At 34.8% G+C, this 18,984-nt stretch overlaps 1 protein-coding gene and 1 pseudogene across 1 annotated transcript; both read left to right on the top strand.

Annotated features, from left to right (window-relative positions):
* Nucleotides 1–6,357: 6,357 nt before the first annotated feature.
* Nucleotides 6,358–10,842, top strand: LOC132041117 (tubulin alpha-2 chain). Its single transcript, XM_059431910.1, has 4 exons — nt 6,358–6,571; nt 9,237–9,471; nt 9,562–9,932; nt 10,030–10,842. The coding sequence occupies exons 1-4, from the start codon at nt 6,479–6,481 to the stop codon at nt 10,684–10,686; spliced, it is 1,356 nt and encodes a 451-aa protein (XP_059287893.1). The 5' UTR covers nt 6,358–6,478; the 3' UTR covers nt 10,687–10,842.
* Nucleotides 10,843–14,776: 3,934 nt separating this feature from the next.
* On the top strand, nt 14,777–17,243 carry LOC132041178 (tubulin alpha-1 chain-like; annotated as a pseudogene).
* The last annotated feature ends 1,741 nt before the right edge of the window (nt 17,244–18,984 follow it).

Genomic DNA, 18,984 nt, shown 5'->3' with positions numbered 1-18,984 from the left:
TAAATTGAAATGGATGGAGTAGTATATTAGTACTAGTCTACTGGGGAAATTATTTACAATTTATTTATTAATTCGCGGGCGTTAAATGCTTTCAGCGGAGAGGAAATATTTAAAAAATATTAAAAGAATCTAAAGATATTTCTTTTTATTTGTTTATAATATTTTTTTTACAAAACAAATGTTAAAACTATGAAAAAGTATTCATCAGGCTAATAATGAAAAGAAAGCTGTTGACTTTAGTGAGTGAAATTTCAAACTAAGAAGATCCAAAAAGTATAAGACGACAAGAGAGTGATGAGTTCATGGAGGGACAAACTTGCAAGATTAACGTTTGGACATTTATAACTGGCACTTTTTTCTAGCACTACCACTACCACTAGCACTATATTACAATAGGAAAATTAATTAAATATTTAGACAAATATTTGCAGCTTAGGTTAATGTCTTTGACTTTTTAATCAGCATAATAAGACAAATTGCTCTTATGAAACCCTAGTCGAATGTAAGAAATCCTGTCGGTGACTCCCTCCCTCTTCTAATACTTGATCGTTCTGAAAAATTACGAATTCAAAATACTAATGTCAAAAGTATCTAATTTTCAGCAAATAACCAGATATAATAGACTTTTTTATTTTTCAAATAAAATTGTACATGTATTTATAAACTATAGAAACAGTACTTCAAGTTTTTTTTTTTTTTTTTTTTTTTTTTGGCGCCAAAGTCAATAAGTACATAAAAATCACAAGAGATCCGAGTTCAAATATAAAAGACAAAAGACTTTATAGAATTACTAAATTTGACGGGGTCATTGAAGTGCACTTGCACAAGTCACAAAGTGAGCCAAACACTACTGTTATATCAAACTATACATGCATAATTTAGAGTTTTTATATAAGTGAGAAGTTTAAGAAAATATTTCAAAATTTATAATTAAAGAAAGAACTATTACCAAGTAAATCTAGACAAAGAAATACTTTTGAAAGGAAATAAAATAAAACCATTGACTAATTAAAAGAAGGGGAAAAGGTAAAGATGGAAAGACAAATGGGAAACTCTTACTAGAAGGAACAAAGGGAAAGTTGAAAATGGCCTTTCACCGGCCTACCAAAATTCCAAAGGCCAAAACACAACTTCCAAATTCTCAATTCCATTAACCCCTTTTCACTTTTTTTATCTAAACCAATCAAATAAACACTCTCCTCTTAGGAAATTTTCTCCTTATTAAAGACTAGACAATGCAAGAAAAATTTGAAAAATACCTTTCTTTTTCATCTCTTTATTCTCTTCTTGTTAAATTCTTTCCTCCTTTTTAAACTCAAATTTATTGTGATAATTTGATCAGTTTACTCACATCTCGATTAATAATTTGGATACTTTGCTATCCATGCACAAGTATTATTAGTATTGAATCAACTCGCCCAATAAACTGCATGTTGTTACTACTATACCATCATTGGAGATTGTAGCTTAGCTAGTCTGAAGCAGAGGCAGAGCTAGAGTTCTAGCTAGGTTCCACACTCAAACAGAACCAGTAGGTTTGGTTAAAATATGTATTTGTGTTACGAAATTCATTGAATGTGTGTAGAAGTTTAGCCAGAATTGCATAAGTTGTCTTTTCTATAATTCAAAAACTCGTATACTTAAAATTTTGAATCCACCTCTGATCTGAAGAGCCATTGGGAAAAAGTTTTTATCAAGACTCGTTTTTCCCTCTCATGTTCGTGGCACTGCGAGGAAGAAGGCGATGTAAAATGGCAAATCTGCCCTTTTGTTTGTCAAGAAAGAGGTACTATTATCTCATCAAAATTCCTTTCTATATCCAAGGTCATTTTTTGGTTTTCATAGATGAAAGAGGGAAGACAGTGTAGTTCTCTCTCTGTGAAATCTCTCATTTCTTCTTATTAGGTTGACAAAGGCAAACAGGATCAGCCAGGCATATATTTATTATATTAAGTTTTTTTTTTTTAATTGAAAAAGATTAGTACTTTTTTTTCATCTTATATATTTTGATAGATGGTGGAAAGAAAGGGATGTGTTATACTGCTATCTTGGTACTGGATATTTTCCCGTTCTTTTTTTTTTTTTACAATTTTTTTTTATGACAAGGGAACTACAGCCACTATTCTTTGGGTGCGCACAGGGTAAATTCCACTCCTATGCAATACCTCGCAAACCACACACGAGAGATAACCCGCACTAGGCAAGCCATTTCCCATTAATTTTATTTTTCTGAATACTTAACACTTTTAACGAGACTTAGGGGAGGTGAATAAGTTAGAGATTCATCATTTATCATACTCATGCATGTAGTAATTATGAGAAGAACCTGCTGTTGGAAAAAACAAGGGGAAAATAGAATAGCAATTGTTTTTTTTTAATTTTTATGAGCAATTACAAGTAAAGCTTGAATTCTTTGTAAAATTCGAGACTACAGAATCTAAATTTATGATATTGTGATATTGAGTACTCTGGCTTCAAAATGTTCACTTGCATTTGTTTGTCAACTTTGCAAATTTGTACAATGCAAAGTTCATAATATGGGTATTTAATGAGTGGAGAACAAAGTCCATTCAGTAATAGCATTTGTTTCTACTAGATTAAGTGATGCTCATTGTTTGTATATTGCAACCATATTTTTCAAGTGATGCTGTTTTTTGGCTTGTTTATATTGTCCGAACGTGATTGTATACACCTAATTACATCCTCAATCCTGTTTTACAAAAGAAAAGAGAAGAAGAAATATTATTTGATTTGATTAGCGGGAAACTATGTAAATGTACCCTTCGATCAACTAGTTTACCAACATGGGCGAAGTATACACTACCTATACACTTAGGATGTACATGTTGTATATAGGTATGTATATTATATGTATAGGATATGTATATGGGCAACTTACAGGAATAATTACCTGTTAAGAGTTGTTAACAATCTGTAGCTACCTTTTATGTATTTACATTTCGTAACTAGTTTTAGGAGCGGGCATGTGTATTTGAATACGGTGTTCAGACATATACATGTGTATATAAATGAAACCAACAACACATAAAATCATTCATATATATATATATATATAAATCAAACAAACAACACATAAAATCGGTCAAAATATGTATTCAGCCATATATATATATATATATATATATATATATATATATATATATATATATACACATACATATGTATTCGGCCATTGCGATGACGTTGCCCAAAACAATGATTCAAATACAATTGCATATAACTCATTCAAAGCAAAAATACATTCATATCCATTTATTTTTTGATGTTTTTGACTGTATCAGAATTTGATAGTGATGAATTATAGCAAATTAAATACACAAAATTTCAATACAATATTGTTATTTTACTCAATATACATAGTGTAAAAAAAAAAAAAAAACTGCAAGGATACAAGACACTCCAGAATACAACTACATATAACTCATTCAAAACCAAATACATATATACAACTGCATATAGCTACAAAATGAAAATGTAGCTACGAAATGAAAAATGTAGCCACGAAATGTAATTATTACAAATAGTAGTTATTAACCATATATACCTCTTAGAATTAGCTATGCCATGTAAATTTTCCTATGTATATTATATGTATAGTATATGTATATTTTGTATAAAGTATACACTATCTATACATTGTACACTATCTATACATTGTACACATATTTTATAAAATAGATGGCCGAATAGTATTTGGCCGTAATTTTTCCATAAATCATTGGTTGGACGAACCATTGAACGGCTAATTGTTAGAAGTCATCAAAAGTACAAAGGCCCAAGCCTTGCAATTAACTATCCAACTTTAGCCCAAAAGCATTTTGGATCAACCAACCAAACCTTCCATATTGTGGCGCCAAGTATGTAATCAAAATAGAGTAATAAGCTCATCTAAAGAAATAAAATAAATAAGATAAGAGTGTTTCTATTCAAAGTTCAATATCATGCATAGAGATAGGATGAATGTTAGGGTATGTAATTTTCCTAAATATACTGAAACAAACAGGGCTAATTAATATCTTTAGATTATACAATTTCGGCCTGTCCCTTCGGGGACATCCGATAAAAAAAAAATTATATATTGGGCCTATAATATAGTACATCAACACAAGTGCACATATAGCCGCTTGATTACCGTTATGGCAAAGGTTTAACGCCTTCTGTGTCATCAAGTACCTTAAGCTCTTATAATCCGTAAAGATCTCACACTTCCCCCCATATATGTAATGTCACCATATCTGAAGAGCGAAGATAATGGTTGCTAGTAGGGGTGGGTATGATACGGTATTGGAAATTTTGTTGCGAAAGAATTTAATTTTGTTCTTATTAGTATTGATTATTGTTGCAAAATCTTTTAGCGAACGAAAAAGTTCTTCTTATTTGTTCTGATAACGTAGATTGGGAAAAGTTCATGTAACAAAATATTTTTTTTTTGTTCTGCAAAATCTTTTTTGCAACAATAATCAATCTATGGCAACAAAAAAAAATTGTTGCCAAATATAATTTTCTTGTAATGCTTGTAAGCCAGTTTGATCAGTTTATAAGTTTAGTCAGACATTCCTATGTCTCGTCTCTATTATCTTTGAATCTTTGCCTCTACTATCTTTGAATCATTGTTCAACGCTTTAAATCATGACAAGTCTGTGAAAGACCCACTTTTTTTTTAAAAAAAAAAATACGAAGTATAGATGATTTTCATACGGGAGAACTCCTCAATAGTTGGAAATTATGCCGGGTGCAATGAACTTATGTAACTTCATTTTCTGATAACATCATTGTTAACGTTGATTTTCAAGCTTCCAAGTGCGGTTACCGAACCAATTAAACTGGTGTAGGTTGAGACGTCTGAGTATTGTTTGACAACGTTGATCTTTCAACATTCGAAGGTCAAATTATGTAAGTAATTCAAATCACTAAAACTTGGCTGGATAGATGCGTCACCTAAAATAAGTTTTAGGTGGGGGGGGGGGGGGGGGGGGGCATAGGGCAAAACTATGAAAATTTGGTCCAAATATGATCATATAAATGATAACCCCAGTTATTTTTCTTAAATGGGAAATCAACGGTTAACTAACTCTTTTTTTTTTTTTCTGGGTGGATAACTAACCTTGGTTTATTTCACCTCAGAATTTTTCTTCTTCTTTTTTTCTCCGGTTCCAAGATTTTTTTCGGAGATACATTTCTGGCATTTCTAGATTGTCCTGCTGAGTTAAAAGGTGTGTTAGATTTGAGAAGTATTTCAATGCTAATTAGGGGTGGTAATCATGTATTAAGTCAAAATAAAGTATTACTCTCTCCGTCTCAATTTAAATTTCTAACTTTTCTTTCTAGTAAAAAAAAAATGTCTCTTTCTATGTATACTAAGTTAACAATTCAAACATCCTACCTAGCAAGTTTAAAACCACAAGATTATGGACATTTTAGTACATTACACACATCCTTAATTTAGAATAACAAGATTCAAAAGCCATTTTTTGTTACTTAAATTTTGTGCCAAGTCAAACTTATGAACCGTTTGGCCATGAGAAGTTCTCACTTTTTCCCAATTATTTTTCACTTTATTTGAAAATTAGCGTTTGGCCATGAAAAATTCCAAATACTACTAACTTCACCTAAAACACTGTATTCACTTTTCTCACTTTCAGTACATTCAAACAACCAAATATTCTTTGCAAAAAAACTATAACCAAACACAACTTCATCTTCAATCTCAACTTCAACTCCAACTTCAGAATTCCAAATAAAGTGAAATATATTTGGTTTTCACGGCCAAACACCTACTAAGACACTTATAGCCTGTTTGGTCAAGCTTTTAAAATCAACTTATTTTGAAAAGTGTTTTTCAAAAAAGCAGTTTGTGTTTGGTCAATTAATTTAAAAAATACTTTGAGCAGCAATCAATATTTGATCAAGCTTTTAAAAAGTGTTTCTAAGTATATTTTTCTCAAAAGTGCTTTTGGGCAAAAGGTTTTTTTTTTTTTTTTTTTTTTTTAAATTCTGAAAAAACTGCTTCTGCTACTTTCCAGAAGCACTTATTTTCTTCCAAAAATTTAGCCAAACACCTCATCTTTGTAAAAATAATCACTTATCGAAAAAATAAGCACTTTTAGAGTAAAATAGCAGTCTATTAAATTGGGACCGAGGGAGTAAAACTTAGCAATGCAAAATTACCATAAGAGGGTAGTATTGAATTAACCATCGTCCACTAATAATATCTTAACTGGCATAACTAACCACGGTTTATTTAACCTCAAATTTTTTGTTTTTTTTTTCTCCAGTCCCTAGATTATTTCCTTAAATACATTTCTAGCACTCCTATATAAACTGTCCTCAGTTTGAATAGAATCCCTAGATCTGAAATAATTTTCTGAAAGGCGTCTTAATAAACGTCGTTTCCTTTTCCATTTTTTCTTTCGAAGATCTTATTAACTTGAATTAATTCAAAAAAACGTGTGTGAAAATGAGAGAATGTATTTCAATCCACATTGGACAAGCTGGTATTCAGGTTGGAAATGCATGTTGGGAACTTTATTGTCTTGAACATGGCATTCAGGTACATATTTTTCACTACTTTTTTTTTTTGTATGATACAAAGGGCTGAATCTTTGTGGATCGTGGCAGCAAGGCCACTTTGTTACTAACAATACCTCGTCGCGTATTTAATCTTCACTACTTCTTTTGTTTATATTTTCTGAAGATGAATACATTACTGTTCAGAAATGTGTCCAAATGCGTGCTATTTTTCGCATTTTTTTTTTTTGAAGATAAACACATTGCTGTTCAGAAATTGACGCCGTTGTTAATATATACTCCCTCCGTCCTAATTTATGTGGCACCTCTCGGATTTCGAGCTTCAAATGAGTTTTTCTTTGATCATGATTTTTTCATATATCTTTTAAATATTTTGAATTGTCAATTATCGTGACTTATAGTAAATTTTAGGTAGTTTTCAAATTTGTAAATTTTATCTAAAAAACTTAACAATTCTTTGTCTGAAGATACAGTAAAAATTACGTAATAGGTTAGACTCTGGAAATTCGAACTGTGCCACATTAATTGGGAGAGAGGGAGTGTATATCTGTGTGCGTGTGTGTGTGTGTGAGTATGTGATTTTTGTTTGTATAGATCTAGTCGATTCTGGATAGATATCTGTGAAAAGTATTTTATCGTATTGTAGATCTATTTCTTACAGAAATGTGGCTAAATGTGTTCGCTTTTTGGATTCGTTACTTTTTTATCGTTATTGTTCTTTTTTGTAAATAGGTATATTGCTGCTGATAAATCTGTCATTGTGAAATTGATATTTGCTTAGATCTGTTTGAATTGTTTGTTATGCATCTGGTAACCTATGTTGCTCGGACTCGGTGTCGAGTGTCGGATACGGGTACGGATCTAGAGGTCGGATTCGGCATAATCTAAATTTTAAGATTCGGGGGTATGGATCTAGGTGCGGATACGGGTGCGGGGATTCGGCTAAAATAATTCAAAATTATAAGAAAAATAACTAAATCTATGCCTAGAAATAAAAAACAAAAATAATTTTTTATAGTTATGTTTCATTTATAATTAAATATTAATTTTTAATTAACTTAAAACTCTTCTAGATACAAAAAGTGTCCACTCTTCAAGAGCTCTCCGTTTCTTTCTATTTGGCCTCAAATTTTTTCTCAGATTGGTCCATGGATTTGGTCAAAGTATCCAATGTCGTTTGACCAGATCCGACACGAATCCGGTGTCGGTGTCGGTGTCGTGTCGTGTCGGACACGGGTGCGGCAGCAAAAGTGAAGGGTCCGAGCAACATAGCTGGTAACTGTATGAACAATTTGAACACATTAATTTTTATGTAGCTGGTTTATCCTGAATACATCTGAATGAAAAGTATATATATTTTGTGCGTTTTCCATTATTATCTCTGTACGTGTTGTGTTTAAGTAGGGGTAGATCCTTAACAACTACTCCTTCTGTCTCAATTTAGCTGGCACAATTTTGGATTTCGAGAGTCAAACCTTTTTATTTTGACTATGAATTTGGACTTGGAATCTTTAAGTTTTTTGAAATAAAATTTACATATTTGGAAACTACGGAAAAAGTACTATAAGTTAGAATAATTGACAATTCAAAATATTTAAAAGACATTAAGAAATTATGGTCAAAGAAAAAATTGTTTCAATCTCGAAATTCGAAAGGTGCCACATAAATTGGGAGGGAGGGAGTAATATTTGCTCCATTAGATCTATGAATATAACAGTGTGCCTATTACATCGTTATATTCATAGATCTGCCAGAACAAAATTTAGCTTTTAAAGATCTAGTTTTTTCCGAATAGGTCGGAATTAAAAGTATGTATATGTTTTCTTCTAGATCCACTTGAATTGCATACTGTGTGTGCATGTGATTCCATTTTGTTAGCTCTGTCTGTATGTGGTAGGTTTAGCAACATTTGTGTATCTTTAGTTTTCCCAGATCTAATGAAATCAAAGTGGATAGCTGCGGTAGATTGCTTTGTGCACTCACAACTATTTTGTAGGTTCAACTGAATCTTATAATCTATTTTTCCTAACAGTTTGCAGATATATATATAGATGTGCTTGAATCTCTTGTGAGAATGGTGGAAGTTCTTGCTTTAGATATGTTCTTGCTTTAGATATGTCTGTTTCTTTAAAGTTTGTTATATTTTTTTTCAAAACTGTGAGATAGTCCCTTGAACTTTTGAAGAGCAAGCATTTTCTTCTTAAAGTAATTTTTATAGCATGCTACCCTTACAGAATGTATTTTGGCACTATTGCTTCAACTAATAGCTCAACATCTGATTTTCTTCTAATGTCATATCATCCTCTATCATATTGTTAAAAGATCCTCAATTACAAGGTGTTCAATGTAAAAAAAGATTATTAGTTCTAGGGTGAAATGTGTACTCTTCAAGATTTTAAGGCCATTTATTGCACTTCATTTCCAAATATGATGTATGTTGTGTGTGTTATAATGTTGAACATGTGTTCTTCTGCCGGAACATTAAAAAACATTGTCCTACAAGTGTCTGGGGTTTTGGTCTTTCATTTCTCCATAAGCCTGATCTTGAAGGCAAAAATCGGTGGGGGATGCATATTTAAGCAATCTATATTTCTTTAGTGTTTTGTACAATCTTTTTTTTTTTGGTTTTCAAGAACCAGTTTTTTATCGTGCGTTGCTGATGATGTTGTCATTCATCTTTTCCTAAGCCTGATGGCCAGATGCCGGGTGATAAGACTGTTGGAGGAGGTGATGATGCATTCAACACCTTCTTCAGTGAAACTGGAGCAGGAAAGCATGTTCCTCGTGCTGTCTTTGTAGATCTTGAGCCTACTGTCATTGATGAAGTCAGGACCGGAGCATACAGACAGCTCTTTCACCCTGAGCAGCTCATCAGTGGCAAAGAAGATGCAGCCAACAACTTTGCCCGTGGCCATTATACAAGTATAAATTACTCCTTAGTCCTTACTGCATTATTACTTCTCTTTTCGGCTCAATTGTGTGCTGATGGTCATCTTTGTGTCCTATTTGCAGTTGGGAAAGAAATTGTTGATCTTTGTTTGGATCGCATTAGGAAGCTTTCAGACAACTGTACCGGCCTTCAAGGTTTTCTGGTTTTTAATGCCGTTGGTGGTGGCACTGGTTCTGGTCTTGGGTCACTTCTACTGGAGCGTCTCTCAGTAGACTATGGCAAGAAATCGAAACTTGGATTCACAATTTATCCTTCGCCACAGGTCTCAACATCTGTCGTGGAGCCTTACAACAGTGTACTTTCAACTCACTCCCTGCTTGAGCACACTGATGTTGCAATTCTTCTTGACAATGAGGCCATTTATGACATCTGCAGGCGCTCACTGGACATTGAGCGCCCAACTTACACCAACCTTAACCGACTTATTTCACAGGTAATTGAGTAGCATATTGTTCTGGACTGTCTTACATACTACATTCTTCTTCAATTGTAGACAGTATATAAATTCTGTGCTTCCGCTTCCTATGCAGGTTATTTCTTCTCTGACTGCTTCTTTGAGGTTTGATGGAGCCTTGAACGTTGATGTGAATGAGTTCCAGACTAATCTTGTACCGTACCCCAGAATCCATTTTATGCTTTCCTCTTACGCCCCAGTCATTTCAGCTGAGAAGGCTTACCACGAGCAGCTCTCAGTTGCTGAGATCACAAACAGTGCCTTTGAACCCTCTTCTATGATGGTTAAGTGTGACCCTCGTCATGGCAAGTACATGGCTTGCTGCCTTATGTTCCGTGGTGATGTTGTGCCAAAGGATGTCAACGCTGCTGTGGCCACTATCAAGACCAAGCGTACTATCCAATTTGTTGACTGGAGTCCTACTGGTTTCAAGTGCGGTATCAACTACCAACCACCAACAGTTGTTCCAGGAGGTGACCTTGCCAAGGTGCAGAGGGCTGTGTGCATGATTTCTAACTCAACTAGTGTTGCAGAGGTCTTCTCACGCATTGATCACAAGTTTGATCTGATGTATGCTAAGCGTGCTTTTGTGCACTGGTACGTTGGTGAGGGTATGGAGGAAGGTGAGTTTAGTGAAGCACGTGAGGACCTTGCTGCTCTGGAAAAGGATTACGAGGAAGTTGGTGCTGAAATGGATGATGAAGAAGGTGGTGATGAAGGAGATGAGTACTGAGTCACTGCATTGCGGTGTAATGTATTTATTTTGGTGTTGTTTGGTTGATGGGTTTCTATTGCCCTCCTAGCAATTACTATTTTCCTATTTGTGGTTTTCTAAAGTGAATTGTGCCATTATGGAAGTCAAAATATGTTCGTTTGACTGCTTACTTTATATCTTGTGCATTTTCTATATTATTTCCTGTGGTTGCTTTTGTGATTCTGTTGACATGTCGGGAAACTTAGAACTGCTTCAGCTTTGAAAGATTTTTACTGTTGGCATCATGAGAGGGGGATCTTCTTAGTCATACAATAAACTTAATAAGATAAAGAAACTAGTGTTGGTGAAACAAATTAGTCTTGATATACTTCTAATCGCTGAAATGGATGCTAAAGTTTGACTTAATCCAAAAAATTGACAATAAAGAAGCACTGCACTATACAGTCCAAAAGAAGTAAAATGTGAATTGATTTGTTACGAGCACTAATTCAAGTTGGTTGAATTTAGTGTCAGATGGACGGTTAGACTGTAAAGTTGTCAATATCGTGTGCACAATTTGAAATTGTGGTTCTTGAGGAACATCATGAAGAATACTTTCTACCTCAAACAACGTTGTGGTATTATATTCGTTTGAGTAGCTTTGTTATCCTGGTCAAGAGGATTATTATATTACATATGAAAAAACAAACTCATCCGGTTATGCCCCGACATCTGTTTGATTAAGTTAAAAGTTGAGGTGGAAGTATTAATTACTTAATCATGATTAAATCAGAAATGTGTGTGTGAATGAATTACTACGGCCTCCTTTTCATTTAGGGCCTGTTTGGAAAGCCACCTGGTAATTGGAATTGGTGTAATTACTAGGGTAGTAATTACCGACCTAGTAATTACACGGTAGTGTAATTACAACGACTTTTTGTTTATCATAACGTAATTACGGTGTAATTACAAGCGTCTTGTTTGGTTACATTACAGTGTAATTACACGATCAGTTTAATTTAAAAATAAATTTTAATTATAAAAAATTTAAAATTAATATTTAAAAAATATTGCCTTTATAAATGATATTAAATTAGTTATTTAATAACACATTGTTTCTTGAAAATATATTAATTAATAATCATATATTTGTAACTAATCTTTGTAACAAAAATAATTGATATATATTTTTCAAATTAATATTTAATTTTAATTAATTATAAAACTTAAAAGAAGACTTTTTTGTGAGAACGTCATGGATTGGATGTTTGACAAAAAAATAATATTAATAAATATAATGCCATAACATTATTCAAATGTTTGACACAAAAAATCCATCAAATGTAATTGAAAAATAAACAACATGCAATGTGAAAGCAAATAACTTAAAATTGAAAATATAACCTAAATTCAAAATCCAAAAGAAAAAGTTCAACATAATACTCTTATGTCAAATTCTAACATTACATAAGTAAGTTCCAACGTAACTTAAGTAAATAATTCAAAAGAAAGGAAAAATATAAGTCTATTACCCCATTCACAATGAAATTCTACTTTAATAACGTCGCGTTATATGTCAAGTTTGTTAATAACTCATTCTTTCCAATTTTAAGAGGTGTAGTTTCAAATATTAGAATAATAACACGGTTATGCTAAATGAATAAAATAAAAAAATAAAAAAATACGACGAATTACATGGAATCGCAAGAAGTAAAGGTTGGGAATGAAAAGAAAGAAATGAAAAATAAATAATATAAAAAGAAAAATACATTTTAAAAAATAAAAATAATAAAAAAGTAAAAATAAAAAAGAAATTAAAATAATAGAAATAAAAAAAATATTAAAAATCAAAAAAATTAAAATAATTGAAATAAAATAAATTAAAAATAAAAAAATAAACAAACTAAAAAGTAACCCTGTAATTACAGGGTGTAATTACACCCAATTCTCAGCCTCCCATTGAGAATTGGAGAGTGTAATTATACCCTGTCAATTACACCCAATTCCCACCTAACTGTGTAATTACTTGGTCAAACAAACAGGCCAAACTGTGTAATTACACCCAATTCCAATTACCTGGGTGGATTTCCAAACAGGCCCTTACAGAATCTGTTTGATTAGACATGTAGACGTTTGAAACCTGTGTTCTTAAATATGTCATGACATTTTTGGAATGCAAAATTTAAATTGCTTTAAAATACCAAAAGGTTTTTTTTTTTTTTTCTTGGGAACGAAACTTAGTCCCAACTCCCAAGTGAGTCCATAACTAGGTAGTCCATATAAGTGTATAACTACCTAGTCCATGATTAGGTAGTTCAGTCTCATATGATATTTTACTAAACAAATGACAGAAATATTCATTAAACACTATCATCTTCCAACAAGTGGTGATGTACATAATTGGAACAAATCATTGTTCGAGAAGGAATTAACAAAGTTAGAAGTGCATGGTCAAAGAGGAAGTACTTAATTACTCAAAAAAATGTTTCTTCACACCATCTTTGACAAAGTTGTATGTGAAAACATAAGTCAGCTATTATGCGGCATCTCGTGTGCGTTGTAATCATCTTTGACTGATGGCAAAAACAATGTATTACTTATATTAACTAACTGACGCTGGAATTAATATATTAGCTTTTATATACAGTATTTCTGTCACAGAAACATAAGATAGAATGTGTATATTCATAACATATGAATAAAATGTCTAATAAGGACAAAAATTCTCTTAAAATAAACAATTCCTGCATTAATTATGAAGAAATAATCTCGCCTTGGACAAATATATAGGGAGATTATAAAATTAAAGCGTGTAACTCTTAATTTGGAACAAATTCAAGGGAGTATACATATAATATATGTGTGTTTGTGTGCCTCTGTGTGTGTCTACACAAATTCACTGTAAAATTTGGACATGATTGAACTCACGCCACAAGGGAGATAATAATTAGAGCTCATCTTCACAATGGATAGTAGAGTATAGATTTGTGGAAATGTTTTATTTGTTTTCTCTTATTGATTTTCTGTGATACTTAACAAAGTTTAGTAACTTTTTTATCACAAGAAACATTCAGTGACTTGCATGATACTTAGGTAAAGTTGTGTGACTTTTTCATTACAAAAAATAGTTTAATAACTTTGATGCAATAAAGTAAAAATTAACTGATCATACTTAAAATTAACTAAAAATTAACTGATCATACTTAAAATTAACTCATATTGTTAATTCCTAAGTACCAACTGCCGACTAAAGATTGTTCAGTTTGTAGATGTTAATTTCTAACAGTATGCTGCATTGATCGTTTTATTTAAACAATAGCTTCCCGACCTATTACTATATCATTTTCAACTCGTTGGTCAAAAAAGAAACGATAGTAGGCAGGGTTGAGAAAATAGAGGAGCTAGTCGAGAAATTTCTGGAAAAGATGATGGGGACGTGCACATGAAAATAATGCATTGACCTCTATATTCTTATGAGGATAGTTTTTTAAACAAAGTGGTTGTCATCTTTTCTGAAACCAAAAGTATTAATGGGTTAGATTTACGCACATGTCCTTTTCTTAAGTTATCATTTAAATTTCATCCTTATTTTTCAAGATATGCAAATATAGCTCTTGAAAAATAATTAGAAGAATAAAAAGGGTAATGTCGAACGTTTGGTATGTAATTTTGTAGTGTTTTTGAACAATGTAAAAAGACTTCTTGTGGTGCTGTCAGGAAAGATCCACCCAAAAAGCAAATAATGCGTTTTCGCCACGCGGTTATATATGTCACTTCCTCAAGAATAGAAGGCAATAATATAGAGCAAATTGGCAAAGAATACGCAAAGTACGAAAGACATTTTAGATGCACATATCCCTCCAGGGGACAACTTGGGCCTCGACATAAGAGTTTTTATAACACAATCAATAATACGCTTCATTTCCAATTAGGTCTTGTTCTAGCTTCTTTTGGGGCTATGACTTATGTGTAGCTCAACCACATGAACTCTTTACCTATTTATGTATTCATTCCACAAGACTTATGTGGAAAACTGTCTTTGCTTCTGCCCTTGAAGATAATTAGGCTTGGCATATGAACTTCGTTAAATCTTTATTCTTCTCTATTTACTTTGTGTGTAATTGTACATTTTATGCTTTCCTCCTATATGTGCTCCAATCATTTCAGCTGAGAAGGCTTACCACGAGCAGCTCTCCGTTGCAGAGATAACAAACAGCGCCTTTGAACCCTCTTCTATGATGGTTAGGTGTGACCCTACTGGATTCAAGTGCGGTATCAACTACCAACCACCAACTGTTGGCGACCTTGCCAAGGTGCAAAGAGCTGCATGTGTGCATGATCTCTAACTCAACTAGTGTAGCAGAGATCTTCTAGCGCATTGATCACAAGTCTGATCTGATGTATGCCAAGCGTGCACTGGTACGTGGGTGAGGGTATGGAAGAAGGTGAGTTCAGTGAAGCAGTGAGGACCTTTGTAACATCCCGTAAATCTGAATTAGGTATAAATGTATGAATCTAGTATAAAGGTGATATTTTAGCTATACGAATCTATTTGGGATGAACTCGGGTGATAAACAGTCGTTTTGAAGTCAAACCAAAAGTGAAGTTCTTAAGGCCTTCTAAATTCGTCTAAGTCTAGGATAGTCTGTACTTATGGCCTGTTTTCGGGTACTTGCGTTAGGAATTTGTGAAAACTTCCTAAATGAAAGTTGTAGCCTTTTGAAATACCTTTCCAACGGTATATTATAGGGGTCAAGGGGACATCTGTACAAAAAGTTATGGTCATTTCTTGAAGGATTATAGTGCGGTCCGTTCCGATCATGTTATACGAACTTGTTATACGGCCCATATAATTTTATACGGACCGTATAACTCGTACGTACTCATGAAGCTTCAAATCGACGTTACGGTTTTCAGCCATGATAAAATATGGTCATATTATACGGACGTATAACTTTATACGGACCGTATAATATGTCCATATAACTTCTATCACTTTTGTATAAATTCAAGCCTTGAGTTCTTTTATTTCATTATTCACAATTCCAAGCCCTAGCAACAATCCAAAACATCAAGGTAAGTCAATCCAAACCACTTCCAACTCAATTCTAACATATACTCTAATAATCTAAGCAAGAAATCATTGTTCACTAAACTAGGATTTTCAAGAAAACCACGTCTCGAGGTTCAAGAATTCAAGATTTTGGAAATCTTCTTCAAAGTTAAAATCTTTAATTCAAGTTTGGAGAGTACCGGGGTATGTAGAGTTACTATCTACGTGTGGGAACATCATTGTTCTTCCCCACCCTCATAATCCATAAATTATTATTCTTAACGAAAACTAGGGTTTACATGCTGCTTTCATAAACCTAGGTCCATGTCCATGATTATATTATGTATGAATTGTTATAATTCCATCATTGAGTTCTTAATATTTCTTTATGATTATTAAGAATACACAATAAAGTAATCCATGAAAACCCGTATATCCCGTTCCATGGGTTCATACATGCTAGTTTATGATATATTATGCTATTTTCAAGAAAATACTATACATGTTTTACAAGTTCATGCAAGCAAGCTATAATTCATGATATCCATGTACAAGCAAGTTATATTCATGAAAACCATGGGTAGCAAGTGCCACTTATTTTACATGTCCACGTTTTTGGGAGTTGCTTTAATTACCGAGGAGAGCTTCAGATAGCCTGAAACTACATAGCCACCGTAGGATGAGGATCGCTCCACCCATGTCCCGGACGATCTCTCATAATGACTGGATCCTTTCATAATATTATTAAACCTCATGCCCCTGGCAAGGTATGAGTGTTCTGCTGGTAGGATGCAAGTACCAGACCATGTTATCGGTTATATTTACTACTCTCCCTACTCACGATACTTATGTATATGTACTCATGTTCATGATCATGTTTTCAGTTTCAGTTCTTATCATGTTATTCCATGTCCAATGTTATTTCTTCAGTTGCTTTACATACCAGTACATTCAATGTGTTGACGTCCCCTTTTATTTGCCTGAGGGCCTGCATTTCACGATGCGCAGTGCGGTTTTACGGACGACACGTACGCACCGCTGGGACGCGCATTCGTATCGACTTATTGGTGAGCCCCATCTCATTCGGGGGTTTAGTCAACTCTTTTATTTAATGATTAGCTATGCATCTTTGGGGGCCTTGTCAGCCGAGTATGTTTTCCGTGACGGACTTATGTTAGAGGTTTCATAGACTAGACAAGTCGGGCCATGTCATGTCACACTTTCGGAGTCGTATAGCCATTTTGGCTCATTCATGTTATTTCCGCACTCACGTTTAAACAAGTATTTTGATTAAGTATTATGACTTATTGCATTTTGTAAAGGCTCGTCATGCATTCACATTATATTTCGCTCATGTTATGCCTCGCTGATGATTCGACGCCATGTGGTTCGCTCGGTCACATGCAGTAAGGCACCAAGTGCCGTGTTTCGCCCAGGCCATGATTCGGGGCGTGACAACCTTGCTGCTCTGGAAAAGGATTACGAGGAGGTTGGTGCTGAAATGGACGATGAAGACTGGGGTGATGAAGGAGACGAGTACTGAGTGTGACGTGTTTGTCTTGGTTGTTACTGATTGATGGATTTCTGTTGCCCTCCTAGCAATTAATATTTCTTATCGTGGTCTTGTAAAGGCGAATTATGCTGTTAAGGAAGTCAAAATATGCTCGTTAGACTGTTACTTTATATCTCGTGCATTCTCTCTATGATTTTGTGATTCCACTGATGATATGAACCTTCACATAAACTTAAAATGCGCCTGCTTAGCAAGATGTTTATAGCAGTCATACAGGCTATTATTCATAACCTCTTTTTTCGGGTCCAAATTTGTTACTTTCGTAAATAGATGCGTTGAAAATGAGAGTGATATGAACTTCTTAATAATGCACCTGAAGAAAATAAGAAAAAAAGAGACATGCTTCTGTTAAAACACTGAATTAGCATAGAGCTAAACTAAAAATTAGTCTTACCTTTTAGTTGTAGTAGACTCGTGCATAAATGCAAGGTAAGGCTGCGTACAATAGACCCTTGTGGTCCGGCCTTTTCCCGGACCCCGCTCATAGCGGGAGCTTAGTGATAGAATATGTAAATATTCATTAGAAGATTTTGTAGTCTACTATTTTAGGTTAGCATATTTTGTATATTGTGTAATCTCCTATTTTAGGTTAGAATATTATTCTCCTATTTTGTATATAAACCAATTCAAGTAATGAAAGGAGACAGAAAATATTTCTTACATGGTATCGAGAATAGGGTTTCTTTCTTCTTCCTCCTTCCGCTACGCCTAAATCCCTATTTTTTTGTTTTCCTCCCTAAGCGTCGCCCCCTTCTTTTTTTTTTTTCCCGCCGACGCACCAACCACCCCTAAGCCCACGTTCCACCGGCCCTCGCGGTCTCCATATCAAGAATCACGTCTCTGCGGCTCTTGAGATGGAAAACTCACATATGGTATATGGGCCGAGCTTTTCAAAATTCATGCTCGTTCTCACGGGTCCTTCATCACATCATTCCTCCACCTACGGGTAAGGAGAAGCCGGCTCGCAAACGATGAGGAAATTGAATTATGGACCGCCATTGACGCCACCGTGCTTCAATGGATTTATTCGACGATTTCGAATGATCGTTCAACACTATCCTCGAACCGGATGCTACTTGCCATGGAGGCTTGGGACATTTACGTGATATCTTCCAAGATCATCAAACTTCTCGTGCGGTGACTCTTGAACAAGAATTCACGACGACTCGTATGGAGGATTTTCCCAATGCCTCCGCCTATTGTCAACGTCTCGAGAGCCTTGCCGATCGGCCGAAAAACATTGGGGCTCCGTGACGAATAGCCGCCTTGTCCTTCAACTGGTCTTGGGTCTCACTGATGCATACAAAGGGGTTGGGACACAAATTCGCCATGCAAAGCCGCTCCCACCATTCACTGAGGCTCGGTCTTCTCTTGTTTTGGAAGAACGTGAACTTGCGGCTATGGTGTCTCACGGGTACGCTCGGCGATGGTAGCCTCGGTCGACGACGCGCCCCTCCCCTCTGATAACTCCAGCTCACGCCGAGGGAAATCAAAAAAAAAATTCCGCGCGGCCAAAATTTTGGAACCGGCGTAGGGGGGCTCGGGCCGCGGCTCGGGCGGCGGCAAAATCACCGGTGGCCGCGGTGGTCGCCGCCGGCGGCGGTCGGCGGCGGTGGACTATCGGCGGTGGCGGTCGGCGGCGGTTGACCGGCGCGTGGGTCCCCCGGCCCCGGGCGGCTCTCCTCCCCGCCGTGCCGACAGCCTCTTGGGC

The sequence above is a fragment of the Lycium ferocissimum genome, chromosome 12, assembly GCF_029784015.1.
Source record: "Lycium ferocissimum isolate CSIRO_LF1 chromosome 12, AGI_CSIRO_Lferr_CH_V1, whole genome shotgun sequence".
NCBI classification, from domain to species: Eukaryota; Viridiplantae; Streptophyta; class Magnoliopsida; order Solanales; family Solanaceae; genus Lycium; species Lycium ferocissimum.
Note: the sequence above shows the minus strand (reverse complement) of the source record. Positions and strands in the feature narration are given on the sequence as shown.